General features: G+C 47.6%; 4 protein-coding genes across 8 annotated transcripts in view; 3 read left to right on the top strand and 1 right to left on the bottom strand.

Annotated features, from left to right (window-relative positions):
- Positions 1–982: 982 nt before the first annotated feature.
- Positions 983–8,774, bottom strand: LOC118103647 (inhibin beta B chain). Its single transcript, XM_035150789.2, has 2 exons — positions 7,783–8,774; positions 983–4,406 (listed from the first exon to the last, which is right to left on the bottom strand). Exons 1-2 carry the CDS (start codon positions 8,174–8,176, stop codon positions 3,631–3,633), a joined length of 1,170 nt encoding a protein of 389 aa, XP_035006680.1. The 5' UTR covers positions 8,177–8,774; the 3' UTR covers positions 983–3,630.
- Positions 8,775–11,108: 2,334 nt separating this feature from the next.
- LOC118103551 (ras-related protein ralB-B) lies at positions 11,109–14,491 on the top strand. The gene is made up of 6 exons (XM_035150627.2): positions 11,109–11,309; positions 12,039–12,068; positions 12,339–12,498; positions 12,582–12,790; positions 12,876–13,050; positions 13,417–14,491. Exons 3-6 carry the CDS (start codon positions 12,385–12,387, stop codon positions 13,522–13,524), a joined length of 606 nt encoding a protein of 201 aa, XP_035006518.1. The 5' UTR covers positions 11,109–11,309; positions 12,039–12,068; positions 12,339–12,384; the 3' UTR covers positions 13,525–14,491.
- A 1,164-nt stretch (positions 14,492–15,655) lies between these two features.
- Positions 15,656–17,199, top strand: LOC118103511 (fas apoptotic inhibitory molecule 1). 2 transcript variants are annotated; one of them, XM_035150544.2, is made up of 4 exons: positions 15,656–15,846; positions 16,139–16,363; positions 16,484–16,533; positions 16,607–17,199. In XM_035150544.2, exons 1-4 carry the CDS (start codon positions 15,699–15,701, stop codon positions 16,751–16,753), a joined length of 570 nt encoding a protein of 189 aa, XP_035006435.1. In that variant the 5' UTR covers positions 15,656–15,698; the 3' UTR covers positions 16,754–17,199. The 2 variants fall into 2 exon arrangements, with proteins under 2 accessions (XP_035006435.1, XP_035006436.1); XM_035150545.2 differs by having other exon boundaries at positions 15,660–15,846; positions 16,135–16,363.
- A 182-nt stretch (positions 17,200–17,381) lies between these two features.
- Positions 17,382–22,839, top strand: part of agap1 (ArfGAP with GTPase domain, ankyrin repeat and PH domain 1) — an 85,078-nt gene continuing 79,620 nt past the window's right edge. For 3 of the 4 annotated variants that reach the window (XM_035150535.2, XM_035150534.2, XM_035150532.2), the window contains exons 1-2: positions 17,382–18,137; positions 18,875–19,052. In XM_035150535.2, coding sequence (XP_035006426.2) covers positions 18,890–19,052 — 163 coding nt within the window. In that variant the 5' untranslated portion in view covers positions 17,382–18,137; positions 18,875–18,889. The remainder of the gene's footprint in view (positions 18,138–18,874; positions 19,053–22,839) is intronic. The other variant, XM_035150533.2, reaches the window with a different exon arrangement.

The following is a 22,839-nucleotide window of genomic DNA, read 5'->3' as shown; positions in this document are numbered from 1 at the left end:
TTTATTTATCATTTATTAACTTGTTAATCTGTTTTATTCCCTTTCACGTCGTCCCTCCGTCTGTCTCTGTCTCTGTGAACACGATATCAACTCCTTCAGGGAATTTGTTCTGATTTGACACAAACATTCACTCGGACTCAGAGAGGAACTGATTTGATGTTGGAGGTCAAAGGTCAAGGTTACAAGTCTCTCCAAGTTTGGTGTAAACATTCACACAAAGGTTTTTGCCTCGTGAACACGTCATGTTGAGAGAAATGTATTTTCCAACAATTTATTGCTTCATGTTCACGAATCTTATTTTACTTTTACATTATAAAAATGAACTACTCAAACAATTCCCTCAAATAGATTCAAAAAGCAAACAAATTAAATGTTTGTTTATTCTTTAATCAGGTGTTTATGTTTTGGATTATTTCTAACATTAGACTACTTTTTATTTTAATTATCTTGAACCCACCAGAGTGAAATATGATAAAGTGAATCCTTGTTCGTCAGGATTGAAGCTGCTTCAAATCATAAATCAGTTTTTACCGCCTGTGATTATTTTGTCATCTAAGCGTTTAGATCTTATTCCTGTGTGGATCGTTGAGCAGTTAAACGTTTGGCAGCGTCGGCTCATAAACACACGAGTCTTCACCACGTCTCAGGATCACCAGCGAGCAGCTCGGGGCTGAGCGCAGCTCCGGTGATAAATTCTTCTCGTCTCTGGAATATGACACCAGACGATGTGCAATCAGTTGGGAAAGAGCCTGTGGCCTCGGATAATGAGGAGCAGGGAGTTTCTGTGGCTGTGGTACGTCTCCCGGTGGAATCAGGACAAGTAGAAATGTGTCGACACGTGTGGATCAGCCGCCCACAAACCACCAGAGGTGACGGCTCCCTGCGGTTTCCAGAGCGCCGCTGAACGTTAACTACGCTGCCGTGACGCCCGGCCGTCTTTCTGCAGGTTCCGTCCCCAAGTCACGACACAACAACACGTCCGTACGTTTGGTAATAAGAAATTTATTTTCCAACAATAACAAAGAACAGAATATTTCAAAAGCGTATTCGTATGTTACATCGACTGTACAGGGATCAGATGGCGCGAGCTTCACCCTCAACGTTCTGGAACAAGCGCTAACAAGAAGAAGAAGAAGGTCATTTGATGAAAAAATATGAAATATTCCATGTGAAGGTAGAAAATAGAAAAGAAGCAGATTATGGATTGAGATTATACCCTGATACAGTGTTTAGGCCTCTGAACAAAGTCATTTACAACAACAGCTAAACCTCGTGGCCTCTTTGGTTCATGATTCCGTATAATACATTTGAACAGAGCTCAATTTTTGCTTCTATAAAAATACTTTTTTTTTTTTTATCATTATTCAATGGCAGTTTCTATTTATTTTTATTCTTACTAGTCACACACGTCCTCAGTGCAAATATTCTAACAACCGTTCGCTCTGAAGAACCAGCGACAGATCGGAGTGGCGAGCGAGAGCAGGACGCTGGAGGAGGAGTTTCACCTGGAGAGGCTGGAGTGACTGAGGCTGGAGAGTGTGTCTCAGTGTGTCTCTAAGTGTCTCAGTGTGTCTCACTGTGTCTCAGTGTGTCTCTTAGTGTCTCTAAGTGTCTCAGTATGTCTCGTGTGTCTCTTAGTGTCTCTAAGTGTCTCAGTGTGTCTCTAAGTGTGTCTTAGTGTCTCAGTATGTCTCTAAGTGTGTTACGGTGCCAAACGCCTCTGACAGGAAGTCCACGGGGACCAACCATCACACTGACGGCTCTTAGCCTCTTTCTACTCGTCAGACTTTTCATTTCACCACGACACTAAAACTCTGACAGAAGAAGAGAATAAATCTAATTTACTGCAGTTTTTAACAATTTAAAAATCAATCATTTTAATGGACTCCTTTAATTCTCATCAGAATGTGGGAAACGGATTTATTCTTGTTTTCTACGATGAACAAAACAATGTCCACGTTTCACCTCTTTTCATAAAGGTTTATATCATTTTAAATATTTTTAACAGCCAATAGATTTTTGATTTAATGAAGTTTCGGTCAATCAGTTTTTTCTTGGTTAAATATCGAAGGATTTTATATTTAATGTTAGTAAAACTATGTATGAGAAGAAGTATTTTTCTGTTTTAACATTTTTTAAATTGAATCAGAATTGAGTCGTTACATCCTGACGTACTTGTTTGTTTCATCATTTATCATCTCCTCCTCCTCCTCCTCTTCCTCCTCCTCCTCCTCCGGGTTCAAACCTGCTCGCCACTCGTACGTTTCAAGTATTGGTGATAGTTTGTCACTGCAGCTCGTCCGTGTTCATCCTATACATTGCATAGCTCATGCGGCACTTGTTTCTTGTTGTGAAGGGCCGTGGGCGGCGGCGCCACGTAGGGCTCGTTAAAGGCATCTCAATCTGCTAAGTGCTATCGAAGAGTGCGTCGGGGAAGTGCCAAGCTGCACCGTCACTAAACCCAGCAATATGGCAACTTTTCACTTTCACTGACTGAAATGACAGATGTGGGGGGGGGGCGACTGGAGGGAATCGAACCCCCGGCCCTCGGGGGCTTTAGACATCCAGACCATGTGAAGTCATTCCACCGTCAGAGGAGCGTTTGTTCAGAGTGGACGGGTGGTGTCACATTTAGGTTTGTAAAGAAAGATGGACGACATGACAGCTCCCAGAAGTGAAGCCGAATCATCTGTATCGCCCCCTGGTGGCTGGCTGCAGTGTAGCTCATAAACCTCCATGTTAGCAGATGGGACACGGACCAAATCAAAGTAGACGTTAAATTAATGTTCGTCAAACATGGTTTCGTTAATTGATGATATAAAAATGTAGGGGCGGGACCTCGATACTACTGCTCTGACTCTAACGTCATTGGGGCAAGATGGCCGCCGTCGTATTCAAGACATTTCGGCTTCACTTCTGAATGTTAGGAGGAAGTGAAGACGCGTCGTCCATCTTTATTGACACTACGTGGCTGAGAGAATAAACGTTCTCATACATCGTACGTTCACGTCTGCCTGTAGTCGTACGTTTGGAGGATTGATTTTCGACAGAGACCTCGTTGAACAGTCTCGTCTGAACGTTGTGCTTGAAGCCATTTAATGGTGGAACAGTTTGTGAATCAGAAAACAGAAGTGCTGTACGTTGGTGAAGACGTCGTCAGTGCTCGTCCCGAGTGTTCGCTCACTGGCGTAAGGCTCCCGACACCTTTACGTTGACTGGCGGCTGCTACTCTAACATGGAGGCTGACAGCTTGGTAAAGGCGAGAAGGTCGTGAAACAAAGCAGATCCTCGCTATCGAAGATTTAACGAAGAACTTCAGACGCTGATTGTTTGTCCAAAGTGGATTTTTAGCGATTTGGAAACTGCTCGCGTCCCTTTGAAGGAGACGGAATCGTTTCCACCAGAGAATATAACAAAAATATATCAACAAACATAAATATATATACAAGTTGTTTTTGTGCAGGCATACATGAGGGTGTGTGGATATGTGTGGATGAGGTTGTGTGTGCTCATGTTTTTTCCGTCGTCCATAAATATTCTGTTTCTATATTCATCTTCTGTTGTCATATCGTGAATCGTTTACAGTCGAGTTCTTCAGTTCCACCTTAAATAAACGGGAGTTAGCGGCGCTCAGGCGCAGCCGCACTCCTCCACGATCATGTTGGGAACGTCCCGCTTCACGATGTTGTACTCGTCGTCGAAGTAGAGCATGGACATCGTGCTGAGCTTGGTGGGAATGCAGCAGGAGTTCATGGAGCCCGGGCTCATCCCCCTCATGCGGTACTGGTTCACCACCGCCGTGTGAAAGGACGACGCAGAGTTGGGGACGCCGGCCATGTAGGCGGGACAGTTCCCCTCGCAGTAGTTCCCAAAGTAGCCTGACGGCGCAATGATCCAGTCGTTCCAGCCAATGAGCCGGAAGTCGATGTAGAACTGCTGGCGGCAGCACAGGTTGCTGCTGCCGTCGCACTCCAGCCCCCTCTTGCGGATCCGGTGTTTGTTGTTGGCTTGCCGCGCCTGCACCACCAGGAAGGGCCGGTGGGACTCGTCGTTGTGGTTGATCAGGGCGGGGTTAACGCCCTCCGCCTCGCAGCCCTCGCAGCGCACGTCCAGGTTCTGCCGGCGGTCGCCCTTCTCGAACACCAGCCGCACGGCGTCGGTCAGCACGAAGGTGTGCCAGCCGCTGCGCTTCAGCTCCACCCGCTTCTCCACCAGGTTCCACTTGCTGCTGAGGCCCGGCTCCTGGTAGTACACCTTCACCGTCACCTTCCGCCGCGCACGCACCTCCCCCGGAGCCGGCAGCAGCTTGAAGTAGAGCCAGAGGGTGGCCTGCGTCACAAACAGGTTCTGGTTCCCCTCGCTGGAGATCAGGAAGAACAGGCTGGACTTGGACATCACCAGGTCGTCTGGGGAGGAAGAACACAGCAGAGCCACGGGTTAACCACACAGGAACCAAACTTTTCATAGTTGTGCAACACTTTGAAAACAACAGCTCAAAGTGGGACTCGGCCTCCGTCACAGAACCTGACAGGAGAACGAGCGCTAAGGTTCAGATTCAGATTCGGAGCCTAACTGTGTCCACAGGTCACAGCAGGAGACGCAGCAACAAAAGAAACAGGATCATTCTCAGATGCTGCATCTGCAACCGACTGCAAACCATCAGAGGCTTTTATTTTGGTAACCAGCAGCTGCTCGGAACAAAGATTAGAATCTGAAACTAAATCAGAAAGAGAAGTTTTTATCTGAGCTGCTTCGTGTGTCGATGGTTTGATGAAGCAGGACTGAAGCAACACGCTCAGCTGTTTATCTTGAAACCTGAAACTTTGATTGTGACGTCCTGCAGCTGATTGGCAGCTGCCAGGCGAAGGAGCTTAGAGTCCTTCATCAGGTCTGAACCTCCTGAACTCTGAGCCAAGCCGACTGGGAGGAATTGAGATTGACAGTTAGTGAGAATCACATAAGAGGACCCAGCGGCCAGCGGATGAACTTCACGGCTGAGCAGTTGCGCACCGCAGGGTTTTCAGCGGGAAGAGATGGAAGCTCTCAGGGAGCAAACAGAGAAGTGCTCAGAAGCAGCCCAGCGAGCCGCAGCATGCGTTACCTCATCCATCACGAGACGAGCTAAGCTCCAGCCGTTACTCAGCAGCTCGGAGGTTAGATCACACGCTGCTGCCCGACAGGCCTGCAGATTACAGCATACCGGTCCACAGCGATACAGTTAAGTGGCTGCACAACGCAAACAAAGCTGGAGCTGCAGGTGCACGTTTCATGGGTGGTGCTCGTCCGTCACCACCTTTTCTATCAAGCTGCTAAAACCTGCACTTGCTGGCTGACTCTAAACTGCAGGGATCAAACACGACGGCTCAAAGGGCCGTGATGTGGATCTAAACAAGCGCCCGAGAGCGTCGAGGAGCCGAGTTACGTCTGAGAGGGGATTCGTTCATCCAGCTGCAGCGTCCACCAGGAGCAGATCCTCACGTGACGACGGTGAGATAACCAAACACCACGTTTATCTGCCATCGATAGCAACTGATCAACAGAAAGTCAGCAGCTGCTCGACTTTACACCGAGCAAATATTTATGTCTTGATTTCTCTCTGTGAATGTTTAGTGATAAATAAACTGTGATGCATCAGTGACGAGGTTGTGAAACACGCGAGTCACTTCCAGGGAAATGAATAAATCTGATAGAGAAGGAAAAGAGTCAAGTTCGGCTGAAAGCTTCATGTTGAAAAGCTTCGGCTGCTGCTGCAGACGCTGACTCCTCCTGACTCCCTGTTCTGACTCCTACTCTGACTCCTCTTCTGACTCCTCTGACTCCTCCTCTCTCTCCTAACTCCTACTCTGACTCCTCCTCTGACTCCTCTTCTGACTGCTCTTCTGACTCCTCTGACTCCTCTGACTCCTCTTCTGACTAAACCTTTTAAAATGAGGTTTAAAGATCCATCGGCTCTCAAGCAGTTAATTAAAATGTAATAAATCTAAACTTCAGCTTTAACACACGATCTCTTCACATGTTGAACATTCAGGAGACAAAACCCTGAGACCTGCTGATGAAGCTGCTGAACAGACCTGGAGTCAGTTTTACTGTCGTTACTGAAACCGAACTGACGAGTTCCTGCAGCGTCAGAAAAACAACACAAATCCACTTTCTCCAAATAAGTTCATGAAATTCAGCAACACTGTGACGTGTTTTTGACTGAACCCAACAACCTAACCTTTATGGAGCCTGGAACACACACACACACAAACACACACACACACACACACTCACACACACACACACACAGTGAATTGTAAGGGGGAGCGAGGCTGCAGAGTTCAGGCCGTCAATCTGCATTCAGGCTGCACGACGACCCACACAAAAGCTCTGACCTTATACTGAGGGGACTGATTCAACACAACCCCGTCCTGGACACACACACACACACTAATAACACAGTCAGCGACGTGACAGACGCACAAACACCACAGCTCAATGTAAATGACACATGATGAACACACAGGTTCAGAGAGGAGCAGCCATTGGCGGATGTGGAAAGCAGATGTTTCCGTGGAGCGCCGTCGCCTCAGAGCGAGCGGACGGACGCACGTGGGCGGAGCAGGTGGCGTCGTTGATCATTTTCAGCCCTGCTCCTTTCAGCCTCCCCTGAGTAAATTGTTCCTCTGAGCCTTGACGCCCCGCCATGTCCCCACTGGCAGCCGCTCAGCGCCGGCAACGCAGCCAACTGGCAAACGCACGCCGCCGAGGTGGAAGGTCTGCAACACAGCAGCCACAGAGAGAAACATGGGAAACTAAAAGGCTCCCAGCAGGGAGCGAACCTCCGGCGACACCGGGCAGAGCCACCCGACTTTGTGTTGGTGTGGGGCTGTGTGTTGGGGGGAAGTGAACACAACACTGGGGAAAGAGCCAGGAGTCCCACATGTCGGATTCTCTCTCGAGCACATGAAGGCAGCAGAGCCAGCTTGAATTAAAGTGTAATTTAAATTTAATAAGTTTTAGCTTCGTCTCTCCTCATGAAAACCTCCTGATTCCAAATATAGAAACCTGCTTTCATGAGTCAGAGTGAGAACACAGATTCAACATCAGCACCACACGACTGAACCTTTAAATCCTTTTACTGCACAACTCGTCTCATCAGGGACAAAGTTAAACTACGGAACCATCATGAAGCTCAATGAAGCGTTTAATAGACATGGAGTCAGAGAACAGAGCCGGAACATCTGGGTTCAATCCCCTTTCCTCACTGATCACTGATCCCAGCACCATAACAAACCTGGAGCGGCTCTAAACAAAGCAGGTAGCAGCTACACATGCTCTCGCCTCTTATTTTGGCGGGTTTTCAGGCCCCTGCATCAACATCTGGTCAACATCAGGCTGTCTCTCATTCACACACACACACACACACACTCAGAGCTGGAGTTCACTGTGTGTCCCTGATTCACCAGCAACATCAAACATCACAGACACACTAATGAAGACAAATGTGTGTTAGAACCTGTTGTTCTGATTCGGTCTGATGTTAAATCTGAGTTTAGAATCAAGGGGAAGTTTCTCTTGAAGCAGATTTAGTTTCTAATCTTTAACAAACAAAATGCAAAAGAGGTTTTAATTCCTGTGAATCTTCTCTTCCTGTTGCAGAAGAGTTTGATTCTCAGTTTGATGATTTAAAACAGTTTCTCATGTGACTAGATTGACTTCATTTAGCTGGAATGTGTGTTCTTGATCATGTGGAACTTTGTGGTTGTAGTTTTGAGTTGTGCTTCCTTCTCCTTCACGAACCTTTCTCTGCGAAGCTGATGATCTCGGAGTTCTCCTCCAGCACCTCGTTGCTCATGGGGTGTCCGTCCAGGTTGGGGATCTCCACCCTCCCGTCCTCCCGCAGCTTCCCGGCGTGCAGCTTCCGCAGCGCCGTCACCATGGCCGCCTTGGGCAGCGGGTGCGTGATGTTGGGCCTGTCCCGCATCTGCAGCCGGCTCAGGATGTGCCTCTTCACCGCCTCCAGGAAGTCCACGTTCACCCGGCCCGACTCCGGGTCCTCGGGCTGAGCGATGCCGCAGGACGCGCAGGTATCCCGGGACGCCGCGTGCGCCTCCGCCTCGGTGCCGGGCGCAGCGGTGCAGCGGGGGGGGAGGACGCAAGCCACGAGGAGTAGTCTGAAGAGACAGCTACTCATTTTCTGTTCGAGGAGGAGAAGAATCTGCGTTTCCCTCTCGAGTTGCACTTAGAATCCTGCGATCAGCTGGGAGCAGGTAGGAGATGTGTCCGCGCGTCACGGCGCTGCGCTCGGCTCTCACGCACTGGGATGACGGCACCTAGTTTCATCCAGGGAAGAAGTGGGAGCACGGAACCTTCTCTCACATCGTTCCACCAGTGTCTCTGGTCCTTGTCAGCCTCACTCCTCTTCCTCCTCTCACTCCTCTTCCTCCTCTCACTCCTCTGGACGCGGGAGCAGCAGCAGCCTCACGCACGACGCAGCAGCTCAAACACGAACCAGCTCAAAGTCTCCAGACAGCAACGTTCTCCACAAACCGAGACTAGAATCCACCTGGAACATGTTCCAACTTCAATCCATCACTTTCTGATCCACAGACACGAGGAGCTCATCATCATCATCACCATCATCTTCATCCTCTGGGATTCAGTCCAACCGGAGCTGAGTGGGACTCCCGCTCTGCCGGGGTGCCGGTGCGCAGTGAGGAAGATGAGGAGGAGGAGGTGAGCCGGTGCCAGAGAGCGCACGGAGCAGAGCTTCCATCCTGACGGAGACTCTGCAGCCTCCTCGCGCGCCTCCGCTTTATATCAGGGGTCAACCTCAGGTGGGCGCGGCCAATCAGGGGGGGGGCGGGGCTCCGCGCACTCCCCCAGGAGGGATCTCGGAGTTATTCTGAAATTAATCCAGATTATAATCTGGATTATGATCCTGAAGACAGAAGAGTTACATCTTAGATTATAACAAGTAATATTACAAAGATCCATTACAACAACAGGAGCTCCAACAAGTATTTTATCAAAGAAGAGAAAACAGTTACAGTTTATTCAGATTATTACTTCATCATCAGTTTCTCTGTATTAAACTAAAATACTATAATTACTCAGATCAGTTTCCCTGTAAATAAAAGTTTCATGTTTTCAGATTCAAGTCAAACAAAACACTCATGTTAGTCTGAAAAGTATGTTTCTCTATAAAGATGTATTTTATTTGGAGAAGTTCATAATGAAATATTACGAGTTGTCAGAAGTTAAACTCCTGACACATCATCACTCAGCAGCAGCTCTGAGAAGAATCTTCTCCTAAATGAGAAACAGGTTTAATGTGGAGAAGTTCAGATTATCACTGAAGGATCATATCAGGTCAGAACTCTTAACTCTATTATTTCTACCTTTAGCCTAATTGATTTATATAAAGTGGAATATTTTAATCTGTATCCTAATCCTACAGTTGATTATATATCAGTGTTTTGTAAAGGAGTCAGTGTAATACTGTAATATGAGATGTTACTTCATGTACCTGACACTTAACAGCACATTTACTGCAGCTTGGCTCAAAATGAAACTGTCCAACCTCCTAAATCTCTTTCATTCTTATTCTGTTTGCACAATAAACCCAAATATCTCATAATGATAAACATGTGTCCAAACTCTGAGGCTTCAAACCTAAATAAAGTCCCTTTATTCATTATGATCATTCTTAAAATTCATGTAATCCTGTGTGAGTTACTGCAGACGGAGCATGTGGCCACAAGTATGTGGACACTTGAGCATGATTCCTGAACACGTGTCGTCTGCAGACTTCTTGTTCTGAATGTTTATATATTTATCAGGAGACACAAACTCTTGTCTCCTAATTTTAATCTTTGTGTTCTTAAAGCATCAGTGATAAACACACACACACACAGACACACACAGGAAGTCAGTGGTCCACAGCATTTGTTAGTGAAACGTTCAAAACCAATGAGCTCCAGTGGAGAGGCTGAGCGGCAGCAGCAGGCTCGACCTCTGACCTCTGAGCTGCTGATTATCATAAGACAAAACCACACGAGGACTCGGAACAGGTCGAGTCTGTTGTCTCCCCTCACACGACCCGTTTGTCTGATTTGACTTGTTCCGACTCCACAGATTAATAACACGTGTTGTTTCTGAGTCACAGTCGCTGAGGCCGAATCTTTACAAGCTCAGGTTATTTATTTTATTTGTTACTGACACAAAGATATTAAACACTTTAAACTTGAAATCTTGACCTTTAAAAAGTAAAGTCAGGGAAGTTAAAGGTGAGAATTTGTTTTCATTGTCGAAGCTGAGATCAGCACTGGACAAAGTGATGACACAGCGCCACCTTGAGTCCAGATACAGGAATCACAAGAACTCGGATTGATCCATATGTTGTTGTGACACTAAATAAGTTCTACTATGTTTTTAATTCACTGAACTTTAACTTGTGTTGAGAGATTTTTACAGATTTGGTGTAAATTTAACCTCCTGAATTCATCTTGTGTTTTCTTCCTCTTAACTTGTTGACATGTTTATGTTGCTTTTAACCACATTTCAGTCCCTTTTTTAATCTTAATTTATACATTTGTGTATACATGATTGTTTTCTCACGTTGGCGTAATTATTTATTCATATAATGTTTTCATGTTTTCAGTCTTTCAGCGGAGATGCATTTGTTTTTATATTTGAATTTCATCTGGCTTTTTGCTGCAAATGTGAAATTTGAAGTTTAATATAAATGAATCTGTAAATACATTATAAATACAGCAAATAATTATGATTTAAATCTTTTTTTTAAATCTGTAAATAAACCACAAGTAAATCAGTTTTAATACATTTATTTAATTAAATGTATCTATAAATATTACGGTTTTAAATAAATATAGTTTTAAAATTATAATCCATAAATAAAAAATAAGTAAATACATGTGTAAATTAATGAATTAAATGAATCCGTTTTAACAAATGTATTTTATTAACTGTATCTATGAATAAATGGTAAATAAATAAAGACCGTTGTTAAACGACAGCCCAGATAAAAAGAGGAATTCCGTGACATCACTTCCTGTTAACGTTATCTGGCTCGCCCTGAGAGGAGGCTGCGCAGTGCGAGGTCTCACTCCGACGCTTTTTCCCGTGCGGTGTGAGCGGTTGACCGGTGGTTAACGGGCCGAGCCTCCGCGTGGCTCCTCTCCGTGTCCCAGACGATCTGCGTGTCTCCGGGTGGGGCAGCAGTTTGAACTCTAACTTTAACGCTTCGTCTCTTTATGGAGGATTGTTCCGGCTCCTCTGAGGCCGCAGCGCGAACACGTCAGCGGGTCAGTGTCTCTCCGTGTCTCTCCGTGTCCCTCCGTGTCTCTCCGGTCCCCGTCCTCCGCGGCTCGCGCTCTTTTCACGGTACAGGCGGAGAGGAGCGTCCAACTGCCGCTGCTAGCTAAAGAGCTAACAGCTAGCCGAGCGACGGACCCGGCGGCCAATCACAGCGAGGCCTGCCCGAGGCGTCCTCCTATCAGAGGCGGAGCTCGCACAGAGGGCGGGAACCGTGGAAGTCTGGAGAGAAAACTGTTACTCAGTGACGTCATGTGTTTAAACTGTGTGACGTCATTAATCTGTGTGTGTGTGTGTGTGTGTGTGTGTGTGTGTGTGTGTGTGTGTGTGTGTGTGTGTGTGTGTGTGTGTGTGTGTGTGTGTGTGTGTGTGTGTGTGTGTGTGTGTGTGTGTGTGTGTGTGTGTGTGTGTGTGTGTGTGTGTGTGTCACTCACAGTGATGTCTCATGTGATGTGTTTGAGGACATCAGGTAATTCTCAGGTTCATGTGTGTGTCCTTGTTGTGACCCAGAGCAGTGAAAGGTCACAGTCAAGTGTTGCACATTGTGTGTTTGTACCCGGGCCCTTATCACAGCTCTCAGGGGCCGCAGACAGCACCTCTACACGTTAGATATCTATATTAATAACACATATTTATATCTATACTGTCTTGTGTTACACAGTAAATAATTAATCTCTGTTCTTTGACCTGACTCATAAATTCCCTGTTTGTGTTTCCAGGCTTGTGTTTAACAGTTTGAGAGTTTGAAGGTAAGTCAGTATGTTCATATCAATATTTAAAACAATGTTCTGTCGTAGTATTTCATATCCTAGTATTAGTATATCACAATCATGGATGTGTGTGTGTGATTAAACTGCTCGTGTTTGTATATTGTTCGTCTTTAATCCTCTTCTCGTTCCTCCTGGTTCCTCCTGGTCTCCTCTGGTTCCTCCTGGTCTCCTCTGGTTCCTCCTGGTTCCTCCTGGTTCCTCCTGGTCTCCTCTGGTTCCTCCTGGTTCCTCCTGGTCTCTGGTCCTCAGTTGTCAGTGTGAGTTGTGAGCTGCTGGACCAGCGTAGACCAGAATCATGGCCTCTGGGAAGAACAAGAACCAGACGTCCCTGGTTCTCCACAAGGTGATCATGGTGGGCAGCGGCGGCGTTGGAAAGTCCGCCCTCACCCTGCAGTTCATGTACGACGAGGTGAGACTCCAGCTCCGCCCCTTTCTCCTAGACGCCGCTCGCTACGTGTCGATCCACGTTAAGGTTTCTTCTTCTGGTCTCAGTTTGTCGAGGACTACGAGCCCACGAAGGCCGACAGCTACAGGAAGAAGGTGGTGCTGGACGGCGAGGACGTTCAGATCGACATCCTGGACACGGCGGGGCAGGAGGACTACGCCGCCATCAGAGACAACTACTTCCGCAGCGGAGAGGGTTTCCTGCTGCTGTTCTCCATCACGGAGCACGAGTCCTTCACCGCCACGTCTGAGTTCAGGTCTGTCACGTGACCTCTTCGTGTCACACGCTCACCTCCACTGGTCACGTGATGTAAACAGGAAGTGTGTGTGTGTGTGTGTCAGGGAGCAGATCCTGCGGGTGAAGGAGGAGGAGGCCATCCCGCTGCTCCTGGTGGGGAACAAGTCGGACCTGGAGGAGCGGCGCCAGGTTTCTGCCGACGAGGCCACGGCGAAGGCCGGCGAGTGGGGGGTGCAGTACGTGGAGACGTCGGCGAAGACGAGAGCCAACGTGGACAAGGTGACGACAGTGTGACATCATTATTATTATTCATCTGTTTTGATTCTTCTCAAACTCTTGAATCTGTTTCACACTTTGACCTGAGCATCAACTCGTTTTTAACTAAAACAAGTTTCAACTCAAACATTCACAGGCTCATGATGATAAAACCTCTTTTATTAAATTCCTCCAGAGTCTGAAAAGACGAGGATCAGACCTGGAGGCTGTGACTCTTCTTCTTCTCCTCCTCTTCCTCACTGCAGCTTTGTACTGAAACATGTCTGACGTGTTGGAACTCGTCTTCTCCTCGTGCCTTCAGGGAAACTGTCCTCTCTTCCTCTCAGTTAACTCCTCTCTTCTCCTCCTCTCCTCCTCTTCTCCTCTCAGGTTTTCTTTGACCTCATGCGGGAGGTTCGCAAGAAGAAAATGTCGGAGAGCAAAGACAAGAACGGGCCGAGCGGCAAGAAGAAGAAGAAGCGCTGCTGCATCCTTTAACCTCCAGGAGACAAAGTGCCAAACGGTCCCACCTGCACCGAGCAGCGGCTCCACGTCGATAAAGTGTCGACTCTAAATCTCTGGATGCTCGTCTGCTGCTTTATTTTTACTACATCAAAATCTATTTTTCTCCAAATGTGTAAAATCCAAACTAAACAAAGCGCCAGTGACGAGTTCACGTTTCACTTTCCACCGGAGGATTCTCACTTCCTCTGTCACGTCTGATGTGAAGTTGCTGCTTCCTCTTTCGTCGACTAGTCAAATGGGCCAAAAGTATGCGGACGCATTTCTCTCCAGTTTTCTCACAGTCCGGTTGGTCCCTGAGGTTTCGAGGTCGAAGCTTCCTCCTGGGAAACGTCTGTTTGAGGAGCAGCTGTGTGCACGAGGCCGGCGTCACGTTAACACAGAGCCAATCACCAGAGAGCGTTTAGTCTTCATTCAGAGGTTTGACCGTTTCTGTTCGGCCGGGTGACAGGAGACGTGTCCACATACTTTTGGCCACGATGTGTATTTTTCCTGCAGAAACCAACAATCAAAGAACGTAAAGTCCCAGGAAACCGTTTGTTTTCCACGTGGAAACCAGTTTGTAGAACCTCGATGCAGGTCGACGGAGGAAAACCGATTCTGATGATGTCGATGAAAGAGATTTGTGCCTTAACCTGTTTCCTGTCGTTTAGTTCTTCTTCACCTTCTTCTCTCGTCCGTCAGAAGCCAAACTGTTTGCGTTTTTCTCCGTTTCTGTCTTTTCTCACATTCCTGATGCTAGCGACACTCCGTTTGTATGAAACTTTATCGTCCACTCCCTGACGAACACCAGTGTAATTTATAATCAAAGGGATTCTTCTGTTTCAATCACTTCCTGTTGTGTTTGTGACGCCTGTGGTTTGAACGGACGCTGTGTGTGTTTGTGTTGGTGTGTGTGTGTGAGACCACATTTCATTTGATAATAAAAGAAAAGACCCATCGATCACGGATCTGTTTTATTCCAGTTTGTGAGAATTGTCAACAATTCAACATAAATAGAGAACAAAGGTTTTTTTAAATCCCTGTTTTCATTAGAAATACACGTTAAACCTGAGAAACCAAATACATTTAATATAATTTATAATATTATTCTTTAATTGAAACTTCCTCCATGTGGAATAAAACGAGTGGAGACTAATGCAGTGGTTTACTGTGGCCACTAGATGGTGCTGTACCCTACGTTTTTACGAGCCTGATCACAAACTGTCTTTAATCACTTAAAGTTGTAGTTTCATATTCTGTCCACGTGGTGGCGCTAGAGCTGCAACAATCAATTCATCTGCAATTATTTGGATAAAATAAAACATTTCTTAAATTCTGTGTTGTATTTTGGATGAATATTTTTAATACACTTCAGTTTTCTGATGATTCATAAATCGATTGATCCAGAAAATGACTGAATGAAGAAACTAATTGAGCTGCTGAATCTTTTATTTACTCTCTTTATTTAAATAGTTAACAAGTTGTAACTAATTAGAGAGGGTTAATCAGATAAGGTTTGACCTTTGACCTCTGCGGTTTCCTGGTTCAGGTGTTAAACTGAAGCTCATCAGAGGAAAGTGACAGTTCATGGTCTCGCCGACGCGCTGCAGTGCATCATGGGAGACGACGGCTCTTATCAGGTGGAACTGGTTCGACCTGTGTTTGTTACCTGAGGTCAGGAAACAGCAGATTCACACTATTGATCTGAAACTGATCAGTTATTACTTTATCAGTGTTAAACATCGATCTACAAAATAATATGAATATAATAGATATGATATAATGTATTTATATTATATTCTTATATAAAAACAGCAGAGAAATGGATGTGCAAGTTCCAAAGGGGCAGGAAGTTATTTAGTTATTAATAAAATTCTATTAGAAAATACAACTTAAGTGTTTTAAGAGACTCATGAAGCCTTAAAAAGGTTCTTTTGCTTTTGTCTGGTGAGAGGTCAGAGGTCAGAGGTCAGCTCTGATGATGAGGAAGATGAGGAAGACGAGGAAGATGAGGAGGTTTCCTCTGATCCAAATGGACCCGAGGAACAAACAAACCTCAGCGTGTCCTAATTGTCTGAGATGTGTGTCGTCTCTAAGCCTCTTACCTTAAGTCACCTGCTGCTGAGTCCAGGGGGACGAGTCGTCCTCGTGCTCGGCTGCAGGAGGTGATGAAGACTCTGGGACTGACGCACCGAGGAGATGCTGAGCGGGGACCTGGTGGCCGTGTGGGAGGTGGCGCTGAGCGACGGCGTCTTCAGGATCGGGTTCGCTCACGGCACCACCACCGGGAAACGTGTTGTCTACGTCAACGGGCAGGTCAGACGCTGTTTCATGTTTCATTTGAGGCGTGAAGACGGGAAATGATTCAAATCGAACTAAAGGGAAACTTCTCCTCAGATCTGATCTTAGGGCCCAGGTTGAGGCCCCGAGGCTAATATTATCTTAACCTTTAAGAATACAGTATAAAGTATTTATTGATTATATGAATGCAGTAAAAGTACTTCAAAGTAGTATGTGAGTAAAGTACTTGAGTCTTATACTTTCTGTATTTTCACGTTAGTAGAAGATGTCACAGCTTTCAAAATAAAACTACTTCCTCCACAGGAAGTCATCAGAAGAGACTGGATGTTCAAACTGGTCGGAAAGGAAACCTTCACAGTGGGAGGAGCCAACACCAAAGCCACCATCAGCATGGAGGCGGTGAGCGGCTTCGCCTACGAGTACACGCTGGAGGTGGAGGGCAAGAGTCTGCAGAAGTTCATGGACAACAGGACGAAGACGACGGAGACGTGGCTGCTGCGAGTGGACGGAGAGGAGCGCCGGGTGGTGCTGGGTGAGACGGACAAACACACACTACCTCAGACAAGGTCATCGCATCATCACAACCTCAGACAAGGTCATAACACATATATAATGAGATGATAATGTGAATATCTTCTGCATTTCCCTCAAGAAAAAGACACAATGGACGTTTGGTGCAATGGACAGAAAATGGAGACGACGGTGAGTCACTAAATGATAAATAAAGTTTATTTATCAGTAGTAGTATTATTTATCATCTCTTCTGTGTCCTCAGGGGGAGTTTGTGGACGACGGCACTGAGACTCGTTTCCTTTTGGGGGAACACGAGTGTTGCATCAAGGCGACAGGCAGCAGGAAGAAGAGCGGCATCGTTCATCACTTCCTGTTGGATGGAGAGAAAATATCTGCTCCTGCACAGTAACACTAACACAGAGTGGAAACACTGACTCATCATTTACTTCTCTGTTTGATCATAAATGTAGAAATGAGATTTAAACCACTTTAAAGTGCAGAACTGACTCTGTAGACTGTCCTAGGGCTCGGAGCTTTATTCTGAAGGGGCCCTACTTTTAATTTGTTAATTAGTTTTTGTGCAGCCTCAACACATCAAATATCTTTATGAATATTATGATGTCCACACAGCAGTCGCTGAGAGGAAGTCTGGAGTTTACAAGTTCAACCTTCTTAATGTTGTTGGAGTTGCTCGTGTGGTTTTTCTTGTAAAACGCCAAAAACCTTTGTTCCAGATTCTCAGATTGTTGTTTGTTGTCTTTCTTTGTGTTTTGTTCCATTTGTCAAATGAAACTCTGGGAAACTGTGATGCTCATTGTTTTTAATGATTAATCGATAAAACAGTCTTATATTTGACTTCTTGGTTGAACTGCTGTTTCCAAGGTCGACACAGACGACAGATGTAAATAAATCAAATATAGATAATCATACTGAACAGAACTAGAGGGGCCAGAGGGGCCGGGGGCCAGAGGGGCCAGAGGGGGCCAGAGGGCCAGAGGGGCCAGAGGGGCCAGAGGGGGGGCCAGAGGGGGCCAGAGGGGCCCGTGACCTCAACACATTTCAAGACTCCATATTCAAGATGTTTTATAAAGTTCAAGTTGTATTAATAATCCGGGTTCAGCACTGGACCCTGAGCTCATCCAGTGTTTGAGGTGTGAACATCAGACACTCAGGTGACCCATGGTGTTCAGGGATCACATGACCCCACTCCTCCTCTTCTTCAACCAGAAGCTGATACTGGGTGATCCAGAGGAGCCCAGGGACCTGATGGAGAGACTGGTCTACTAAATATGTTCCTCCAACTTAAAAGAGGAATAAATAAATGAATAAAGACACAGAATGACAAAACAATTATTTTGTGTGAAAAACTGTTTCGCTTCTTCCGGTTGAATGGGTCTGTAGTTTTATTGTGAAGGTCCTGCCGGAAGCGGCGCCGCTGTGCATTGCGGTGGTGACGTCACGGCGGGACCGTGCGGGTCGGATCATGGAGCAGTGCGGGGCGCGAGACGCGGGGACGATGTGCGGGACTCTGTGAAACACGCGCTGCGAACAACACCTGCGGAGCCGCACGAGCGTCCCAGGGAATCGAACAGTGACCGCTGGCACCGGGAGGAGGAGGAGCGGAGGGACGGAACAGCCTCCCCGACAAACACCCACCACGACCCGCAGAGCGAGGAGCGAGCCGCCGCTTCCCCCCCCTGGAAGCTCGTGTCTCCGGCGGAGCAGCGTCTCCTCCCCGGGCTGCGGCTCCGCTCTCTGCCGGTATGTGAGCGGACTCCACCGGAGGAGCGTCGGTGAGTCTCCCTCCGTGCCCCCCCCCCCACCCCCCCCTCCCGCTGCTAGCTAGCGTTAGCCGGTTAGCGTTAGCCTCGTCACAACAAGGCCGTCTCCGCCGCTCCGCTCGGTGTGAACCGGAGCTGCGTGTGAACGCGACCTGAATCCGCACTGACCCGCACTGACCCGCACTGACGCGCTCTCCTCCCGCACACACACAGATGTGCGGGGCGGCGGGTCCCAGCCCCGCAGTGTGGAGCCGGGACTGCCCGGGGAACAGCTGCCTGCCCCGGGCAGCAGCAGCTGCAGCGTCCCGCTCGGTCCCTGGTTCACATCAGTGTGTTTGTGGAGGAGGACATTTTATATGAATTATACATAAATGTAAACATGCTGATGATGCGTTCAGGTTCCAGGGTCCAGAGGAACCGCGTGTGTTACTGTTGTTCTGCTGGAGGTCACAGCCTCTGTCACCTGAACGCACCACTGACCCTCCTCCTCTTCCTCCTCTTCCTCAGCCCGGCACGGTTCTCTTAGGTCCTAACACCCAGGGAGGAAGAGGAGGGTGCTTCACTCCATTCAAATGACCTGTAAACATGTTGGTGATGAGTTCACGTCACCAGGGTCCAGACAGAAAAAACATGTTTTAGTGTTTCTGCTGTTTATCCTCCTGGAGGTCTCTGTCACCTGAACGCACCACTGACCCTCCTCTTCCTCCTCTTCCTCCTCTTCCTCTGCTTGGTTCCTCCGGGACGTCCAGACAGCAGCTGCAGTCATGAACTACCAGCAGCATCTCGCCAACTCGGCCGCCATCCGGTCCGAGATCCAGAGGTTCGAGTCCGTCCACCCCAACATCTACTCCATCTACGAGCTGCTGGAGCGGGTGGAGGAGCCGCTGCTGCAGAACCAGATCCGGGAGCACGTCATCGCCATCGAAGGTAAGAACACGGAGGGGGGGGGGTGGTGGTGTGTGGTGCCTTCATCAACATGTAGGGTTGTCAGTTGAATTCCCTGAATGTGCGTTGTGTAAACGCTCTCTTAAAGCAGGGAGGAGGTTTCTGAGGCTTGTCATCGCCTCTCGGTTCATTTCCTTGTCTGGTGAGATGAAAGACTGTGAACAGCTCCGTGCTTTGATCTTCACAAAGTGAAAGTTTCATCTGACCAGAAGAGGATGTGGAAGAGAACGAGTTCGTCTGCTTCGTGGTTTACAGAGTCTCAGATGTTTGTTTCAGAAGCTTCCAGCTCTGCGCAGGTTGTTATTTCTGAATCACGCTCGTCATCATCCAGATGTTTGTGTGTGTGTTGGACTCAGTGACTGGGACCAGTTGCAGTGTTGTTCCAGTAGCTGCTCGCTGTCACACAGTGAACAATAGTGCGAGCGCTGACTCGTCGTTCCTCTGCTGGATTCTGCTTCCCCTGAATTCTCTGGCCCCCGGTGACTCACTCGCTGCTTTCATCCTGGAAGTGACCCAAACAGCAGCAGCAGCCTGGACGCCGCCGCCGCTCTTCTTCTGCTGCACATCTGGACGCGTCACTCAGCCTCGCGTCATGTGACACAAGCTCTCAGCTCTGCAGAGGGTTTGAGTCACCGTGTCAATAGGTCCTCAGTTCTTCTGGGACAAACTGGAGCCACTTGTCCTTTCAGACGGTTTCTAAGACTCGGCCTAGTTTCAGAGCTGTGACTCACATCTCTCTCCACGCCCCCCCCCCCCAGCGGTGCTGCTGCGGGGCTCATTTGCATGTGAGGTGTGTGAGAGGTGTGTGTGTGTGTGTGTGTGTGTGTGTGAGCTGTGTGAGGATGGATGGAGGTCCTGGCAGCCAGGTGACACTGACCTACTTCCTGTTCGCTGCAGGGCTCCTCCTCCTCCCGCGGTGAACATCACTCAGCTTGTTGTCTCACAGCAGGACGCACACTCTAGTTTATTCATCTGCAACAAACCGGTTCGTCCTCCGAGGTTTGACTCTGTGGTAAAACACACATCGTTAACAGAACAGAGAACCACAGCTTTTATTTTGTATCAACAGGAAGTTGGAGGTTTTTGGTCAGATAATTTCCTCTTTAACGCAGTTTCTCTTGCGTGCGATTGAGTCAAACACTGATGTGACATCAGGTGGAGAAGTTCCTCCTCTCAGATTCTCCTCTGTCAGTGGTTTGAGCAACAGACAGTTTGTTCACTGCTCCTCTGTCTGAGTGTAAACACACGTTCTGTCTGCGGGGGGGCGTGTCACGCTCATTATGGAGATGTGTGTTTAGACAGAGATGAGTTTCAGGAGCTTCAGGGTTTCTCTGTGCAGGAGATCGAGTTCCCTTCACCACAGATTGAGCTTTTTAACTCTGCAGCTACATTCACAGAAAACCTTTATCTCTCAGTAGAGGAGGGAAACACTGAAGATCATGTTCTGCTCCACGTTAGCTGTCGGTATGAGGACATGTTCACACGTGTGCAGCTCGGAAAGTCTAACTTTAGCTTTTTAAAATAATCCCATCATTGAAATGAAGGAATAATAAATGAAATGGTAACTTTATACATTTACACCCAAAATGTTTTTATCTGTATCTTGTTCCGTTTCCTGAGTAAATCCTCAAACTTCACATCTATACTTAAAATCTGAGTAAATGCTGTAAAGAGTAAATGCATGATCAGAGAGGAAACAGTAGATGTCAGTAGATGTCAGTAGATGTCAGTAGATCTAAGTAGATGTCAGTAGATGTCAGTAGATTCAAATATTCATCGAGTGTCAGTAGATGTCAGTAGATCTAAGTAGATGTCAGTAGATGTCAGTAGAAGCAGGTGGAGGGAACACGGAGCAGCTCTGCACCAACACGTCTCTCTTCCTCTCCAGCCTTTTGTCTCCTGCTGCTTTTGTCTGATTTCGGTCGGTGCTGCCGGCGGTCAGTGAACGCACCATGTGACCCAGTTAGCCCTCACCGCCGTGTGTTTGTTCGCCCTCCAGGCTCCCAGTATCCTCTCTCATTTGGCAGGATCGTGCCCACATAATGTTTGTTCTCAGGTTTCAAACCGTTTGTGCCGACTCTGTCTTCTAGCAAGGCAGCGGGCCAGCTGGGTTTGGGGTGGAACTCCCTGTGGGGCCACCTGTAGTAGAGTAAATCCTCCTGTGTCGACAGGGGATGAAAGGAACTCCAGAGATTTCCTACGTCTAACAGGAATCAGGGAGTAAACTGCAGCTCTGCCTTTGTTTACTTTCACGTCTTTGCTTCTTGTGGCCAAAGTTCAGCTTTTCTCTGTGAATGAGTCAAACAGAAGCAGCTCAGGTCTTTGTTTCTGCTTCAAACTTCATGGATTCTACAGAGTCTCAGTCACACAACACAGGCAGAAGGATAAAGAGTCAGGAAACAAATGCAAATCATAACGTTCTAGAATCCAACTTATTGTCTTGAGATTTATTTTATTGCCTCAGTCGTTATCTGGTGTCTCCTCAGGGCTCTGGACTTAAAGCTGCACAGACACAGTCGGAGTAAATCATCCACAAAGCAAAGTTTCTCTGCCTCCATGTTTTCTGTCTGTGTGACGTGTCCTGACGTCCACATCGTCCTGTGAACGTTCAGCTCGTCGTTAATCGCTCAGTTATCCTTTCTCTCGTTGAAGCTGCTGCAGTCGACTCAGGTGAAGACGAGTGCAGTTGTTTCCCGATCTGCTTCAGGATGATGATGATGATGATGTGAGGAAGAGACTCACTTGTTTGTTTGTCACATGTCATCAGGGAGCGGTTATGTAACGTGGCGTCCGTAAACAACAGTGACAAAGTAAGACGTGCTCACGGGGATGCTTTTAATCGAGGGTTTTATCCGTTACGTAAAGCCACCGCTGCCGGCAGCACGCCACTCTGTCTTCAGAAATTACGCTGAGATCTCTGCACCTTTTGTCCACAGCCCCCCCCCCCGTGCTGACTGTCCTCTCTGTAAAGTGGTCGTGCTCTCGTCTTATAGACGTTTTTATTTTAGCCACAGTCCTTTGTTTTCCTGCAGGCCTGTTTTCATTAGGCCTAATGTACGAGGTGAAAAGTCATCATCAAGTACGGGGCTGACAGGCCGGCAGCATCACGCTCTGACACTGGTCCTCTGCATCAGCTGGAATCACCAGCACTGTGACTGCAGAAGCTTTACATGAGATGTGAGACTTTATATCTCCAGCGCTCCCAGTGGCGTCCGAGCCAGCGTCTCTCCTGCCCGTGTGGGTTAGGGTTAGATCATCGTGTTCCCGCCAGCAGCCGGGAGCTGACTCCGCCTCTGGCCGGTGGAAACACCAGACCCGTCTTCACCAGGATGAACCAGTACAACTCTGACATCATCACTTCAGGACCATGAAGTTCCTCCTCTTTACTTCCTGCAGCTAAATGACGTCTGATTCCTGATTGGCTGCCTGTGACATCAGATACACATCCTCTGACGTGTTGAGAGTAAAAGAGAACAAGAAAGAACAGGTCCCTGTCATCCCAGTAGAGTGGAGCTGTAGGTCAGAGGTCAGCGTGTGCAGCCGCAGGTCACACAGAGGTCAGAGGTCGCTCAGTGCTGTTACTGGGATTATCTGCAGATCCCAACTTGTCCTGCTTCTGGGATCTGACACCAGTTACATCCAGATCCAGATCAATGATCATGAATAATCAGGTTGTGTCCTGTGGTTCACTGTTGCTGCTCGTTCTCGTGAGGGAGACGTTGGCGTGTCACTGTCGTCCTGCTCGCGCTGCGTCTGTCCACAGAATCAG

Source organism: Hippoglossus stenolepis, chromosome 24 (genome assembly GCF_022539355.2).
Source record: "Hippoglossus stenolepis isolate QCI-W04-F060 chromosome 24, HSTE1.2, whole genome shotgun sequence".
Taxonomy (NCBI): Eukaryota; Metazoa; Chordata; class Actinopteri; order Pleuronectiformes; family Pleuronectidae; genus Hippoglossus; species Hippoglossus stenolepis.
Note: the sequence above shows the minus strand (reverse complement) of the source record. Positions and strands in the feature narration are given on the sequence as shown.

Coding starts and splice junctions, on each gene's coding strand:
- LOC118103647 (XM_035150789.2), bottom strand. CDS start 8,176: ATGAGTAGCTGTCTCTTCAGACTACTCCTCGTGGCTTGCGTCCTCCCC. Junction 4,407..7,782: donor CATCAGCTTCGCAGAGAAAG/GTTCGTGAAGGA, acceptor CTTCCTCCCCAG/ACGACCTGGTGATGTCCAAG.
- LOC118103551 (XM_035150627.2), top strand. CDS start 12,385: ATGGCCTCTGGGAAGAACAAGAACCAGACGTCCCTGGTTCTCCACAAG. Junction 12,791..12,875: donor ACCGCCACGTCTGAGTTCAG/GTCTGTCACGTG, acceptor TGTGTGTGTCAG/GGAGCAGATCCTGCGGGTGA. Junction 13,051..13,416: donor CGAGAGCCAACGTGGACAAG/GTGACGACAGTG, acceptor TTCTCCTCTCAG/GTTTTCTTTGACCTCATGCG.
- LOC118103511 (XM_035150544.2), top strand. CDS start 15,699: ATGAAGACTCTGGGACTGACGCACCGAGGAGATGCTGAGCGGGGACCT. Junction 16,364..16,483: donor GGAGCGCCGGGTGGTGCTGG/GTGAGACGGACA, acceptor ATTTCCCTCAAG/AAAAAGACACAATGGACGTT. Junction 16,534..16,606: donor GACAGAAAATGGAGACGACG/GTGAGTCACTAA, acceptor CTGTGTCCTCAG/GGGGAGTTTGTGGACGACGG.